This window comes from Mytilus galloprovincialis, chromosome 6 (assembly GCF_965363235.1).
Source record: "Mytilus galloprovincialis chromosome 6, xbMytGall1.hap1.1, whole genome shotgun sequence".
Taxonomy (NCBI): Eukaryota; Metazoa; Mollusca; class Bivalvia; order Mytilida; family Mytilidae; genus Mytilus; species Mytilus galloprovincialis.
In genome coordinates this window covers 95,513,072-95,530,068 of record NC_134843.1, presented here as the reverse complement: position 1 = coordinate 95,530,068, position 16,997 = coordinate 95,513,072, and the positions used below count along the sequence as shown (strand labels likewise).

Genomic DNA, 16,997 nt, shown 5'->3' with positions numbered 1-16,997 from the left:
TTGTGTCCAGTGTGTCTAAAAATAGCTTTGTAAATAGCAAGCAATCTACATACAGGTGAGTTGTCATGACAACCAATTTCAATGTTTCTATTGTTGTTTTGTAGCATCAATGACAAGAAAATGGATTTCATTTCTGGTTTTTATAGAATATATGAATTTTATTTGGCATTAAGTAAAAAAGACTCTTAATTTGTTGATTAAATTATTGGAATATTATTTTATTAGATTTAAATTACGCATTCTTGTCAATGATTATGGACTGATAGATCTGTACATAGTTTGCTTGTTATGTCAAAGTGAGACGCACATGCATGGGATCTTCACACACTAACAAGTTTGTTTCCTTATAGATCCCTGCTTTGATTTTTGTACATCAGGTTGTTTTATGTTAAATTGTATTGTTTATATCATTGTAAATGTTGATCTTTTTTTTTAAATGAAGGTATTTCCATACTATAAAGGTCATTATCGTTATTTTACGAAATTGTCCTTTGATCTTGCTGACTGATAATTTCCTTTCTCAGCAGAGTTGAGTGGTATGAAAAATGATTGCTAGAAACTAAGGGGCACATGGTGTTGCTAATACAATGTTGTCATAGGTAAAAATAGTGAAATATAGATTATCATTGGTCATCTCAACTCCATTCTTTATAGAATAGCTAATCAAAGAATTCAAATATAGAAAAATATTCAACGAGTGACCGATCAACACATTTATACAGGAATGCGTGTAGAGCATGAGTGAAGTATTAGTGTTGTTAGGTCATGAGTTGAATATTTTTGTATGTTTGAATTTTTATATTAGTTTTTATTTTTATTACATTGGCAAACGTTTTTTTTATGAAATTAAAGTAGATAATGTAAAGCACTATACCTTTTTCTATGAAATTCAGTTTGTTTTGATGCAACATCTTGTCAACGCTTATTGTTGTATGATGTCAGAGGAGTGAAATAACCACGTTTATTTCACATGTGAAATTATCGGTTTTTATTTCACTTAGAAATTAATGTAATTTATTGCAACCAATGTAATAATGTTTAAAACCTAATGAGAATTATTTATACAGCAATATATTTTGTGAATAAAATGAGATTTTGATTATAAGTGAATGAGACGGCAACGTAATCTGAAAGACCAACATATTGTAGAGGGAAACATGACATCCTTTATCAATACATTGGTTTCATCAAATCATCCAAAGTCTGCAATAAAAGTAAATGAATTGAACAAACCATCATAGATATACCTTCAATACCGTGTTCTCCAAATATTAGTTTTTAGTATTGCCTAAATAATTTGTTTTTCTCTCAAAAATGATGTGGGGAGAACATCAGTCAGACATCAACTCAGTAACACAATTTTAACAGTTATAGATATTGAGATATGGTGTATGTCAGCTGTTTGTTTATGCATGACATATTTATAAAATTGCCTGTATTTCCCACTTCACTAGGTTTGTAAAAGTAGTTAGAATTTGAACTTGTCTAGTTGTTTAATAGTGAATTAAAATAACACAGAATAAATTTTGAACGTTGAAAGTACTTTCCCGATTTAACTTTCAATGGCAACATTCAAACCTTAAAAAATTTGAAAACCAGAATACTTCAACACGTCAAAAACTATTAATCCAAAAGAGACCCAAAAAAATTATATCTAAATCAGTCTTAGACCAACTTTGTCTGATGGTGTTAGAACATTAGTTTCATACGAATTTCTAAATCTATCAATGGAGAATTTGATAAAGGTTCATGATAAATCTAGTTAGTACTGAGGCACTGATTTATTTTTATGCCTCTGCCTCAAGGCCATGTAGGCATTAAGTGTTACATTGACTGTCAATCCCTCAGTCCTACTGTCTTATTTTCGTTTGAGAAGCAAGCTTGAGTGGGGTCATTCATACCCTCAAATACATTCTTCTATTATAGTTTGTATTTTGTGCTAGCATGGTTATTGTTATTGTTTTATTAAAATGTAGATAGTATAAAATATAAATATATCTAGAGTCATAGAATTAATTATTCAGTGTTACTTATATGTTTTATGTTTTAAATGTTTAGAATGTTAATTTCTACCTTCTTTCTATTTCTGTTTCTATCATCTTGAATATTTGATAATAATTGTTCTTATTAAAATACAGATTCTCTGCCTGATTTGCCTAATACTTACAAGGATCTGACAATATTGAGTTGTACAATGTACTGTTAAATTGACCTATAACTACTTGTCAATTGTTAAAAATGATGGGGTATACTTGAAATAAAATAGTATGCATTTTCATGTGTTTTTTCTGAGATTTGATTGCTTAAATAAAAAGATAGTACATAGTAAGTGTGGAAATAATTCTACTTGTAAATATAAGTCTTCATAGACAGAAATATTTCCGTTGGTTCTGCCAGTGTTGTTCTCTATCTGAATTTAAAAGTATAAATTATTTATTTTTGTAGTTTCTTGTGTTGGACCCGTTAGAAGCTGAAGCCTACAACTATTCTACTCCCAAAAATCAGATTTCCCCCAAACGAACAATAGAAGTAACACAAGCTAAATCTCCAAGTGGCATGTTAGTTACCAAGACAACTACAACCACTCAAAAACATAACAACAGACATGAACCTGGTTTAAATAGTAAGTATTGTTAACATTGTACTAGACATCACAAAAATATTACTTTCACATAACTTTTTCGCACTGATGAAGTGTATGACAATCATCACAAGAATATTTTTTAACACGAACAAGAAACCTAGGGAAATGTGTTAAAACTGCAAAAGGAAAAAGCAACCATAGGCTCATAGTACAAAAATTAGAATATTCAATTTAAATCTGAGGTTATAAAAGTTGAATTGGCAAAAAAACATACAGCATAAATTGTGCACACAGCAATCTAAGGGTATTGAAATCAAATACTGGTATAAGAAAAAAGGAAAAAAAAAAGACAATATTATTCCAGCAGCCTTTAAAGCAGTTATCGTTCATTCTAATGCAACAACGTTTGTAACGTTCATTTTGATTGGATAACGTCACTTTCTTACATGGCATCAATTGACAATTGATGCTATGGGACGTACGCGCAAGCGCAGACGGCATATGACAGATTTTAAATACATGTTTTAACGTTATTTTCTGTCAGTTTCATTAGAATGGAGATAACAATATTGTATTTTAAGCTCCGACGGCATCAATTGGAGATTTGATGGTCGCAAATACCCGTTTACTGTCTCCGCTAACGCGTCGCCAGTAAACTTAATTTGCGACCATCAAATCCCCAATTGATGCCGTCGGAGCTTAAAATACAATACAGTTATCTCCTAATTTCAAAAAGATGGGGAAAACAGCATGGCTTCATGTTCCCTTGGTACATATAAAGTATGACTGATAAGATCTCAAAACATGTCATATAAATTAATTGTGAAAAAATAAAATTGAGAATGGAAATGGGGAATATGTCAAAAAGACAACAACCCAACCAAAGAGGAGACAACAACAGCCAAAGGCCATCAATGGGTCTTCAACGCAGCGAGAAAATCCAGCACCCAAAGATGGGTCAATAAGAGCACTTTTGTGTCAGTTTTCACTGATTGACACTCTTCAGCAACTTAAATGTTACCCATTGTAGTCTGAAAGTATTTAACTTTAAACACAAACTCTCCTTCGTTTTTATGAACCAAAAATATTGAGAACATGAAGAGAAGTACAAGGACAGGTATCAGATTACTGTAAATTATATGATCTTTCATTATAGGTTCGCCAAATTATGTAGAAAAGCATCAGAATTTTGATTATGATATATCGGGATCTTCCAGCCTGGATAGAACATCACCAGATAATATGTTACCCCAGGACAGATCTTTATCACAGTCTTCTGGTAAGATTAAACACATGTGTTAATCAATACACCTGATCGCTATTTGTCAGCAAATTACTGGACATTACACAGGTTCCTGTAAAATTTTGACATCAAAATACAAATATCTGATGCGACAATGGAAAACTGAATGTTGTATGATATCAAGCAGAACAGATTTTTGGGTCAGTCGGGAATAACGATAAGGTGTATACTATATAAAAATAGAGGATTATGAAGGGGTATACTTGACAGATTATGCAATAGATATATCTTTGATGAAGAAAAATATAAATTTTATATTGAATGATGAATTTCTGAAAATTAGTGCATTTTCATGAAAAACAAGTAAAATACCGTTGAGCACAAAACTGTGTTAGGCATAACAGGCACCATGCACAAAAATAATATTCCTAATTCACTACATGATTGGCTATTTACACGTTGAATGTAACAGCTGTGTATAAAGACTAATTTTAAAAATACTCAGTAATTGAATAAATCTATTTAGAGTGAAGCATCTTAAATTGCTGATTCCTAGAGTCCCTGTTACTTTCTGGCAAGAACATGCAGTATTTCCCCATTTAATTTCTTATGACATCAAACATTGATGTTGTAGAGGTGATTTTTGGGTTACAAGTATATAATGGCAAGTAACAATTAAAGTAAACTAAGACACCTCTGACACATACTTTTGTTCATTTATAAACCATATCATTAAAGTGTCAAATAAAAAAAGTTCATAAACTGTATCACAAGAGGAAAGGGGAAAAGTTGAATTAGAAATCGACCAACACAGTAAATAAAACTGATTAGTGAATGGAAGTATATTAAATGAATCAATATACAATGTTTACAGGAGCCACATACAGAGTAAGTCAAGCATGACTTTTACTGAAGCATGACAGACTAGTTCCTTGTTTAGTTATTGCTTTTCTACATGAGTATACCCTCAATTTGTTTACCAGGCTGTTAGTTGTTGCACTGATCTGAAACTTTTATCTTTGAATTATTTACCAAAAGATAGGTATAAATTTGTTATCCATTTCTTTGAAAGTTGGTCTTAAACTTTTTTTTTATCCTGATATAATTTAAATCCTTATAATTATTGAATTTTTGTGAATTGAGAAATTCAGTATAGATATAACAAAATTGTTTGAAATAGAAGGAAGTTTACAGGCAGAGCTAGAAGCTGGGTGACAGTAGAAAAAAATTCAGAATAATAAACAACTCAATTATTTAGGGGAAGAATCAAAAAAGAGCAATTAACAAAATAGAGGAAAACAAAAGGAACACATGATTTTAGAATGCTTTTGCTTTGCCTTGAGTAATCACCCAGACCATTATTCCATGGATCAGTTCATAATAAAAGTTCAGATGTATTCATCATTTGATTATTAAAAAAGATCTATTTAAAGTCTAAATGGACCATTTGCATAAACAGACTAAAATACTCCAACTGTCCATATGACTTCACAATTGATGTCAATTTTGGAATTTCTGTATGCAGGTTTCATGAAAAACTGAAGGTCTATGAAGTTTAATTGTTATATTAATTGTCCCAAACAAAGCATTTTATATTTGAATCTCTTGCTTACAAAGACATGTACAGTTATTAGTATTTCAAAAGATTTGAATTGAAGCCTAAAACTATATTCTTAAAATTAAAGTCAACGTTCAAAATTATGTTCTAGATCCATACCTATGCTTGCCATCCAAATTCTAAAAAACATATATTTATATTAGAAATAAAAAGAATTAAAAAACCGTGCATTTTCGGTAAAGTATATGAGTTTTATAACATGTTTGTTGAAATTTTACTAAATTATTCACCTTTTAAGAATCTTAAGGATTATGGGTAATGTCTTTGAACTCCAAAATTGAAATTACATTACACTATTGGTTGAATAGCCATTGTGTTGTACATTTTAAATCAATCACAAAGTTTACCTGCACACTTTAGAAAATATTACCCAGAATACATTAGATTCTAGCATGGTGAATTGTGTGATATTTATGTTTGCATGGTGTTTTGTTTACAGAGTTTGTTCAGATAGATGGTGTAGACTCAGTTGTAGAAACTGCCATTAGAGAACTTAAAAGTAACAAACGTAAATCTAGAACACCCACCAAGACCACCACACTTATTATAACAGGTGTACAAAGGGTAAGTCCACCACACTTATCAAATCCAAGAAAGATTTATAATTTTATAACAGATCAAATTTCTGTAAATGAATAATTTGATTTGTGACCTTTGAAATGAACCTTTTATGAGGTCTTGGAGGTGGATATTAGGCCATTGATGTTTCAGTTTTAATTTTTTTAAGGGTAACCATTTCGTACGTTATTTTAACATTAGTGAGGTCCATTAAATAAGAAATGTTTAAGTAAATAGAAATCAATGATATTTTGACACAAAGTTTATGACCACAAAAGTATTGATTTTGGGTGTTTTGGTTCCAACTGTTTAGGAATTAGGGGTAAAAAAAGGGCCCAAATAAGCATTATTCTTGGTTTTTGCACAATAACTTTAGTATAAGTAAATAGAAATCATTGAAATTTAAACACAAGATTTATCAACACAAAAGGAAGTTTGGGATTGATTTTGGGAGTTGAGATCCCAACAGTTAAGGAATCGGGGGTCAAAAAGGGGCCCAAATAAGCATTTTTCTTGTTTTTCGCACCATAACTTTAGTATAAGTAAACTGAAATCTATGAAATTTAAACACAAGGTTTATGACCATAAAAGGAAGGTTGGGATTGATTTTGGGAGTTTTGGTCCCAACAGTTTAGGAATAAGGGGCCCAAAGGGTCAAAAATTAAACTTTGTTTGATTTCATCAAAAATTGAATAATTGGGGTTCTTTGATATGCCAAATCTAACTGTGTATGTAGATTCTTAATTTTTGGTCCGGTTTTCAAATTGGTCTACATTAAGGTCCAAAGGGTCCAAAATTTAACTCAGTTTGATTTAACAAAAATTGAATCCGGGGTTCTTTGAAATGCTGAATCTAGAAATGTACTTAGATTTTTGATTATTGGCCCAGTTTTCAAGTTTGTCCAAATCGGGGTCCAAATTAAACTTTTTTTGATTTCATCAAAAATTAAATAATTGGGGTTCTTTGATATGCCAAATCTAACTGTGTATGTAGATTCTTAATTTTTTGTCCCGTTTTCAAGTTGGTCTACATTAAAGTCCAAAGGGTCCAAAATTAAACTAAGTTTGATTTTAACAAAAATTGAATTTTTGGGCTTCTTTGATATGCTAAATCTAAACATGTACTTAGATTTTTGATTATGGGCCCAGTTTTCAAGTTGGTCCAAATCAGGATCCAAAATTATTATATTAAGTATTGTGCAATAGCAAGAAATTTTCAATTGCACAGTATTCAGCAATAGCAAGAAATCTTTGATTGCACAGTATTATGCAATAGCAAGAAATCTTCAATTGCACAGTATTATGCAATAGCAAGAAATTTTCAATTGCACAGTATTGCACAATAGCAAGAAATCTTCAATTGCACAGTATTGTGCAATAGCAAGTATTTTCAATTGCACAGTATTGCACAATAGCAAGAAATATCTAATTGCACAATATTACGCAATAGCAAGAAATTTTCAATTGGAGTTATCTTTCTTTGTCCAGAATAGTAGTTGAATCAACTTAAATCATTGTTTTACACCATGTATAATGTATATTCACTTTTACTACCAACTGATAAATTAAAACAATCTTTACCATTCAGTGATAACAAGCACTTTTTTTACATTTCAATATTTTATGATGTATTTAAATGAGTAGTTATTGTTGCAAACTCCATTAGAAATTTGAATTGAGATCAGTTTTGGAATAAGGAAAAGGAGGATGTGAAAAAAAATTGGGGGGGGGGGGGGTGAATTTTTCTCATTTCAGAAAATAAAATTTCTTCAAACATTTTTTTGAGAGGATTAATATTCAACAGCATAGTGAATTGCTCAAAGGCAAAAAAAAATTTTAAGTTCATTAGACCACATTCATTCTGTGTCAGAAACCTATGCTGTGTCAACTATTTAATCACAATCCAAATTTAGAGCTGAATCCAGCTTGAATGTTATGTCCATACTTGCCCAACCGTTCAGGGTTCAACCTCTGCGGTCGTATAAAGCTGCGCCCTGTGGAGCATCTGGTTCTTTTTGAAAAAAGAACTAATTTAATACTTTTGATTGCAAATTTGAAAACACAGATGATTCAAGTGTACTTAAATTCCAAGCAATATTTACATGATTAAAGAGTATTCAGAACAAAAGGTGTGTTTTAAAAATTGCTTCCTTTAATCACAAAAATTGAAATAAGGACTTCTAAAAGCAACAAATGTCATAGTTTGAAATGGACATATTGTGTTAGGGAAACATACTTACTTTTTCATGTTCAGTGTATTGGTATAGGCCTTTTATATGTGTTAATACAGAATTTGATTGAAGAATCTACATGTAGATTGAATAAAACAATTTACTTCTTTCAAATACCATTGTTTGTATGAACTTAGTTAAGTAATTTGTCATTCAGTTTCTTGTAGAAATTTATCTTATTTGCAATCATACCACATCTTCTTTTTTTTAATTAATAAGCCTACAGTTTTATAACCCATACTACTTATTTTGTAGACACCAGAACAGTTAGATGATGATTGTATACCTACAGTGATAACACAACCCCCATCACCAGGGCATCATGACAGACCAGGTACATATTCATAACATCTGTTAAACATAAGTTGAAGGTTTTTTTTAATGTAAAATATGAAAATCTTTTTAGTTTTTTCAGACCTCTTCCAGTGCAACATCTTTTTACATCTTTAGAAGTTTTTTTTTATATTTTTTTTTTATAAAAGATGGAAAGCATATGAAGGTTTTCTATTGTAAAATATAAGATTTACAATGATTGAGAGATAATATTTACAGTAAGTGATAGATTTTTGAATATTTCAACGTAAGGATGTAGTCTATCTTGCAAAAATAGAAATTCCTACTTGGAGATTTGAAACCAGTTTTAAATAGTTTAAGGAATAGATGCTTAGTGGTTGTGTCAAAAATGTCGGTTATTGATTTGGGGATGTACGACAGGCGAGCGGGTGGGCGGGCGGCAACCAAATGTTGTCCGTGCATTTACTCATGAAGCGTTCAACTAAACCTTTTAAAATTTTAATATGTTGTTACTGACAACAAAATGGAGGTCAAGTTCAATAATGACGATTTTGACTTTTACCGTTCAGGAGTTACGGTTCTTGAAAGTTTAAAAAATGTTGTGTCTGTGCATTTACTCATGAACCGTTCAACCAAACCTTTTAAAATTTTAATATGTTGTCACTGACAACATAACGGAGGTCAAGTTCAATAATGACGATTTTTACTTTTACCGTTCAGGAGTTACGGTTCTTGAAAGTTTAAAAAATGTTGTGTCCATGCATTTACTCATGAACCAGTCAACCAAACCTTTTAAAATTTTAATATGTTGTTACTGACAACAGAATGGAGGTCAAGTTCAATAATGACGATTTTGACTTTTACCGTTCTGGAGTTACGGTTCTTGAAAGTTTAAAAAATGTTGTGTCCATGCATTTACTCATGAACCGTTCAACCTAACCTTTTAAAATTTTAATATGTTATTACTGACAACAAAATGGAGGTGAAGTTCATTTTTTAGATATTTTCAAAATCCTAGGTAGGTGGACTTACCAATTTTTTCTTACTTTATGCATTAAGGGCACACAGTTTGTCCTGCTAGAGGGTCATTTTCTATCTAGTTTATATGTTGTTATTGTTGTTATTGTTGACAACATGGAAGTCAAGTTTGATATTGATAATCATAAATTTTACCTATTAGGAGTTTTGGTCCTTGTAATATTGATAAATGCCAGAACACAAATAAATGTTAAAGAATCCGGTTTACTGTCATTTTGACAGCTCTTGTTTTGTAAAAGTTCAGAAAAGTTTTCCTTACAAAAAGATTTCTTATGCTTCAAATGTTTGACATGTTATGAAGTTTCAAGGGATTAAGTTGATAATTAAAAAGGAAAATCAGTAGAACATACAAAATTTCTAAGGAAAGATCTGGCACAATCTTTAGAATCTTTGCTAGCAATAAGGTTTATATGTATACAGTATATAATGATAGTTTATATGCTTTTTTATTTTTTTCATTATGATTTTCCCCCCCTTTTTCTGTGTTCTTTAATTTTGTACTGGTAACTTTTCAGAAAAAAAGAAAGGGTCTTCTTTTGCTGGTAGAATTAAGAAGAAATTCACTCGTTCCAAGAAACGCTCTCAGAGTGCAGATAGAGCTGGTGGTTCCCTCCGAGAGGGTTCCAACTATCTCCAGCCTCCAGAGGGCAGCACCTCTCCACGTTCTAAAGGTCTTTTTTTGGTTTCTGTTGTGGCTTTTGTTACCTTGTTTTGATGGTTTATAGTTATAGTTACAATTTCTATGACATTAATTTCAATGCATGCTATTTTATCGACTGTTGTTTAGTTTAATTAGTTGCTTTAAATTAAGATTTTTGTTTTACATATATTTGCTAAGATATAGGTTTTATTATCTACTAGATAGTATATTATCCCTTATATTTATATATTTTATGAATGTTATAGTTAGAGCTGTTATATACAATTTGATCATTTTGTCTGAGACAGAGCATGTGAAAATCATCCTGTTTCCACATGTTAAACAGGGAGATCATTAAATTTACTGTTCTTAATATTTATGGAATAATGTAATGTCAGCATAAATCAGCCAACATAGCTGGGCAGATATTGATGGGAAAAAAAATTGTAGACCACAGCCTGTTGATGTTTAAAAAGGAATGAAACATGGTTCCAAATGTATTAGGGGAGACAATCTAGTTTACACATGTGGACTCTTAGGTTCCTTTAATAATTAACTCATGTTGGTTTTTATCATGCCTACCAATCTTATTAAAGTAAAAAATTTCTTATTCCAAATATACGTGGAGACAATTTGTAAAACATTTGCCATGATAGCCTTTGAAGAGGATAAAAGACATAAAAAAACAATATTAGTTTTAACAAATAGGTTTGGTGTGAGCTAAGACTCGATGTTGAAGACCGTATTTTTACCTATAACATGATAATGGTTTACTGTTACAAATTGTGACGTGGATGCAGAGTTGTCTCATTGGCACTCATACCACATTTTCCTATACCTATAGATAAATATTGTACTTATAAAGAATTGTTTTAGTTGTTCATCACAGGCAATCTGCCCTATGTAATATGTTGTTGTCTTTCTTTTTATATTGGACTTTTAATGAACTTTTTACAAAATCTCTTCCAAACATATATTCCAACCAAAAGCAAAAAAGGAAAAAAAAAATTGTGGACAATACTTCTAGAAAATTATAGAAAAGAAACTAGAAACAGAAAATTTCCTATGTTAACATTTTCAATAAAATAGTGGGTAGATATCACTAGGCATACATGTGAGGATTTTATCAATATCAAATATGTTACAGTTTAATTATGGTCTGTTATCAATTGCATTTAAACCAAAATACTAAAAAAAGGCTAACTGAAAACATTTATTTTGTGAAAAAAATTATTTGAAATAATTTAGCTTTTCCAGAACTGGATGAAGTCTGTTACTAAAAATGCACATTCTATGCATCTTAATATCATTTGCATATTTATATTCCCATATTTGTCATTTGCATAGTATTTTAGAGGACATGGACATATTGTGTTGGTTTCCCGCTTAATATTCATCTTAATGATAATTTTGTTTATATGATTGCATTGAGGATTCTTTATCTTTGTTATAAGGTTTAAATTTTGAAGACGAGTAACAATGGATTAATGGATTAAGAAGAACCATGAATAAATATAAGTTTCTTCTATGATTTTATGTATTAATTTTTTAATTGTCTTTTTTAAAGTTTCATTAATTGGATTTTAGGAAAACATGACTCAAGTCAACAGAAATAGTGATGTCACCTGCATTTGCTTTTTACCAGTACATGTATATTTATACCTTGTTCATAATAATTTCTGTTTGTTTATTTTCAGATGATATGGAACTAGGAAGACAAGAAAATCCGGGAACACCTAATCTAAAGAAATCAAGATCATTAGGTGGTAGTTTAAAGAAACTTTTTAGGCGAAGTAGAAAACGCTCTCAAGGAAGAGAGGATCAAGAAATGTCTAGGGAGAGTTCGTTATCTAGGTCATCTGCTAGGAATATATCTAAGGGTCCATCACGGGAAACATCATTAACAAGGACTGGACAATCATCTAGAGAGTCTGCTATATCTTAATATGTTCATTATAGATCTAGATGTAATTAATTATCTCACAGCTTTAATATCTCAAAGAGTCAACTAAAGCTTTAAAATGTCTAGTCATCATCATGAGAAAATGACTGTTTATAAGTTGATTGAGAAATGTTCCTTCAAAAAGGAGAGCTCAGTCAGGAAAGATGATAAATTTGATTTCTCCACAATTATTTCAGATAATTTAGCTGAAGGTTTATCGAAAAAGTGAATATTCTAATATGATTTAGATTATGAAATGAACTTATATTTTACAGAAATGATTTCAGATGTAGCAAGTTAAACTTATGTTACATTATACATAATTATAACTTTTAAGGTTTCTGTATCATAATGGAAATTCAGGGTAATGATAGAGAAAATTATCAATTGATACTACTAGGGATTTTTACCATCATTTTGTAAATTTTGTTTATACATCCTGGTCAGTATAACATTCACAAGGACAATTATGATATTGATTTCTTAATCTATGAGGATTTCTTTGGTATGTGATATCTAAATGATGACCTTTCCTGGTTTTGACCTCTCCTTGACCTCTCCTTAAAGAAGATAGAATCTCAAACTGAAAGATTTACCTCATTAGTCGAAAGAATGAGACATACCAATGAAAGTTATTTATAGAACATGAAAAATGTGGAAACATGAGATATTTGTCTATTAGGTACTTCTAAAGCCTTTATTAAAGTAAATGTTTACCCTTGTATACATGATGTATAAAAAAACCCTAAGCTGTATCTTATTCATGATAAGATTATAGTCCTGTAAGGGTGAACTCCAGCTGAATTAGAACATATTCCTTGTCATATGAATTGTAGATGCCAATGAAGGAATAATATTAAAAAGATTTTCTTTCGAAATATTATTGTTTAGAGCCCAACCTCTCTGATTGCTAGTAGGTTTAGACCAGTCCACCTCTCTGCCTTGACCACAAAGTGTAGACTATGATGAACTATAAAAAATAGCAAAATAAAATGGTGACAAGAAGGTGGAGACATACATTGTATCAATATGTCAACAATTTGTAATCAATACTGGTTTCAGCTGATGACTCAATAGCTTTGTTCATTATTGACCTGGAACCAGTTTGCTGCATATGACCCTTCTCATGTTTGGGTCAAAATGTTAAATAATTCCAGAAGTGTTTTCAAAATGGAACTGAGTGTTGATAGGTCTGTCCAATGATGTAAAAATGTCTGATGATTAGCTTTGTTGTAATAATATACATACAAAATAAGATGAAACATATATAAAGTATGATTCAAAAGCAGTATGGAAGGACTAGAACATGATAAGCTGACATATGTAAGAAATTAAATGTATTATACCTATTTCAATTATCACTCAAAAAATGAGAGAGTGCTTAATGGTAACTACCATTTCATTGCTGTAAAATTGCCCAATCATGAAGTCTTGCCAGATATCATTGTAAATACTCAGAAACAGCTAGTTAATTCAAAATGGAAAGGGATCTTTTGTTGCAGCCAAAACTCATTATCTAAATCTTAGACATGCATTTTATTGAAAAATTCAATTACACGAACTGTCCTTTCTGACAAATACTACAAAGACTTTAGGCTGTTTAATTTTGAGATAATGATATTTGTCTGTAACTTGTTTGGGTTAGGAGGTGATTTCATCAAACCATCTTCCTTTGAAAGCCAAAATGCAAACACATATGCTCAAGGAGTGATAACAAGTCATGCAGAAATCGACAAAATGTTATATTTGTAATTTGAATACATGTGATATTTTTCCGCTAACAATTCCTTGTGTTGTAAATGACTCTATTTTCTATTAAGATTTTTATGTAATATGCAACTATGAATTAGCTTGTTTGTGTCAGTAAAATTTGAACATCTTTAAATACTTCATATATATTTTTATGATTCTATATCTCATATGGTAAATTGTTGTTACAAAAGTTTTCGTATTTTCATCACATATTTTTGTAACGCAGTTTCATTTTTCTGAAGCGTTTGTAAGAAACTACTTGACATTTACATGCGAGCTTATTTCAGTATTTATTTCTTTAACAATTTATGTATGGATAAAACTGAAAAAAAAATCCAGTTAAATGTGCTAGAGGTTGTATAGAGAACATAAAACTGTTTCTGTAAATGATACTATATATTTTTCTGAGGTTGGCAGACTAACTAAATTTTTAACAATTTATTTTACTTTGACTTTATTTTTGTAAAAAAACAAAATGACTGAGGGACAGTTATACAGAGCTGCAAGAAATTTTGCTAACTATATTTAGGGCAGGGATAAATGCTAAATGTATTTAGGGTAGGGATAGATGTTTATATTTTGGGGTGGGATAAATGCAAACTTATAACATAAATAAAAATAGAAAAATTGTAAAATGAATCATTTATCACATAAAAATAGAAATATCAAAAAGACTAACCTGTGTGAATCATATTTTATCTATTAGTCCCTTTTTCTCTTTGTCCCACTCATCCTGAAAGGATACTCTTAGTGTGAAGTAAAGATTTGATATAATTCTCATATATCATTTACAAATTATTTGTATTTTCTGTAGATGGGTAAACCTTTAAAAGTTTGAATTAATATTTAAAACTTTGCTAAAGATCCAGTTAGTACAGACGTTTTCAAAAAAATAAGGTTAAGAATTTGGAACTCCATGTAACTGAAATTTCTTGGTTGATGATGCATAGTCAATAACTAATGTTCTTCAAAAAACTTTCTAAAATAAGAAATAACAAATGTTTGAATAATTAAGGTAAAAGCTTTAAAGGAATACATTTTGAGAAGTAAAGATAAATAATTTTGTAATTTTTTTTCTAAAAGGATTTTTTTTCTCAGATAATTGACTTTTTGTACATGTTTACTAGCTTTATTTAATTTGTCAAGACCTAGTACCTCAGCTTTGTGCTATAAATGTGTCATGATTTGTTTTATTATAGATTTATGAGAAGAGAAAAATGTCTGGTTTTTATACCACAAGCTCATCACCGTGCTGTTTTATTGTTGTTTGTTGAAAGTGTTATGTAAAGATATATATTTTAAAAGAAATGTTATTTGTAGTATGAAATATTAGATGAAAGCAGAATAAGTTTTACATGTTTCACAACTTCTGTATATTTAATCTGTATATGCATATTTTTTTAAAAAGTAGGAAAAAACTATTCACAATTTTATTAAATATCTTTATAATTCATGAACTTAAAATCTTCAGAGGAAAACATATATAAATGAACTATCTTACACAAAGTTAATTACGAAGAACAAAGATTTCATGTGTTGAATGCTACTGAAAAGTGTTAATAACATATTCCATATGTTTCAATTTCATATCATAACAAAGAATGAAAGAATGAGAATCGTAGAAATCAAACACACCTTCTACATAACAACCCAGAAATCATTCATATGAAGTGTTTCATTGCTGATAATCCTCTTCCTTTATTTGTGATAAAATTTAGTATGAATGAAATAGTAGATTTCATGTTATTTTTTGGATGTGTGCAATATTTTAGCAGATTTGAATAAAATATTTATTTCACATTTTTTTGTTTCTTGTGTACTTTACCTGCTTGACCAATACAAGGTAGTTTTAAGTAAGAGATCAGTTCTTTGTTTAAACAAAGCACAATGACATTCTTCTAGTATTTGTGTTTTGGAAATGTAAATTTAGCACGAGTTAAACTTAGTAGGAATAGGCGAGTGAAAATTAAGAAACCGTTATTATTTCATTTGGAAAATTTGAGAAAATATCAGTTTATCTTTAATGGTTCCACAAGTGATAGTAAAAGGTAAAAAAAAATGTCTGGAGTTTTTCTCTGTGTCCTGCAGACTTAGAAGAGTCTTTAAATAGAGATGGAAATTAGAAGAAAAAACTCTGAGAAAAAGTCCAGAACTTCATTGAATGCACATTCAATTTTGTGTACTATGCTCTTATAGATAGCATATAGAATTAAAACGGTGAATGTGTCAAAGAGACGACAATCTATCCAGTGGATGGAAAATAGAAAGAAGGCCACCAATATTGATCATCAATGCATTAGTGACATCGGAATAAAATTGTTGAAATCTAGTTAATTTAAAAAGATAAGAATTAAGAAAAGAAGTTTATGTGTGTTTCCTTTAAAAAAAGAAGGGTGAAAGATACCAGAGGGACAGTCAAATTCATAGATCGAAAACAATCTGATAATGCCATGGCTAAAAATGAAAAAGACAAACAAAAATAATAGTAAATAGAACAACAGAGAAAATCAAAGACTAGGCAACACGAACCACAACAAAACCTTGGGTTGATCTCAGGTGCTCCGGAAGGGTAAGCAGATCTTGCTCCACATGTGGCATCCGTCGTGTTGCTCAAGTTAATAGAAACCCGGTATTTAAAATTTCTTTGACATACTTTTTCGTTCAAAGTTCATTTCAAGAATTCAACGTGCCAGACTTTTCACAACTTGTGCTTCACAAACAAATAGACTTGTCGAATCGTGAATTTAATTTGAGCTGTAAAAATTCCTTGATGTTTGGATATGTGTTCAATTCACTTACAAAGTACCTGAAATCTATTCCAGTTCCTATATAATGACGACCGATCATCGGTTTATCTACCTTTATCCTTATTGCTCTTGTTGAAGTACCTGGATTGGTATAGTTTGATAAATATTGATTGAAAATGACATGCTGATTAGTACTACAGTTTTGAAACGTTTTGTTTGTAATGTAATGCGTATTTAAATACTAGTAATATGAAAAACCAAAAGCAGTGCTTGGAACCCCACCAGTCTGCAACTAGCGACACATTTTTATTTAGTGTTGAGTCAACTGAAATCTGAACACTATCAATCATA

The 16,997-nt window shown here is 30.4% G+C and overlaps 1 protein-coding gene across 6 annotated transcripts in view; it reads left to right on the top strand.

Moving 5' to 3' along the window:
* LOC143080805 (phospholipid transfer protein C2CD2L-like) overlaps positions 1–15,699 on the top strand; it is a 40,063-nt gene extending 24,364 nt beyond the window's left edge. For 3 of the 6 annotated variants that reach the window (XM_076256857.1, XM_076256856.1, XM_076256855.1), the window contains 6 exons: positions 2,446–2,623; positions 3,741–3,863; positions 5,885–6,009; positions 8,489–8,567; positions 10,081–10,236; positions 11,903–15,699. In XM_076256857.1, coding sequence (XP_076112972.1) covers positions 2,446–2,623; positions 3,741–3,863; positions 5,885–6,009; positions 8,489–8,567; positions 10,081–10,236; positions 11,903–12,150 — 909 coding nt within the window. In that variant the 3' untranslated portion in view covers positions 12,151–15,699. Of the gene's footprint in view, positions 1–2,445; positions 2,624–3,740; positions 3,864–4,701; positions 4,716–5,884; positions 6,010–8,488; positions 8,568–10,080; positions 10,237–11,902 lie in introns of all 6 variants that reach the window. The other 3 variants (XM_076256858.1, XM_076256860.1, XM_076256859.1) reach the window with 3 other exon arrangements.
* Positions 15,700–16,997: the final 1,298 nt, after the last annotated feature.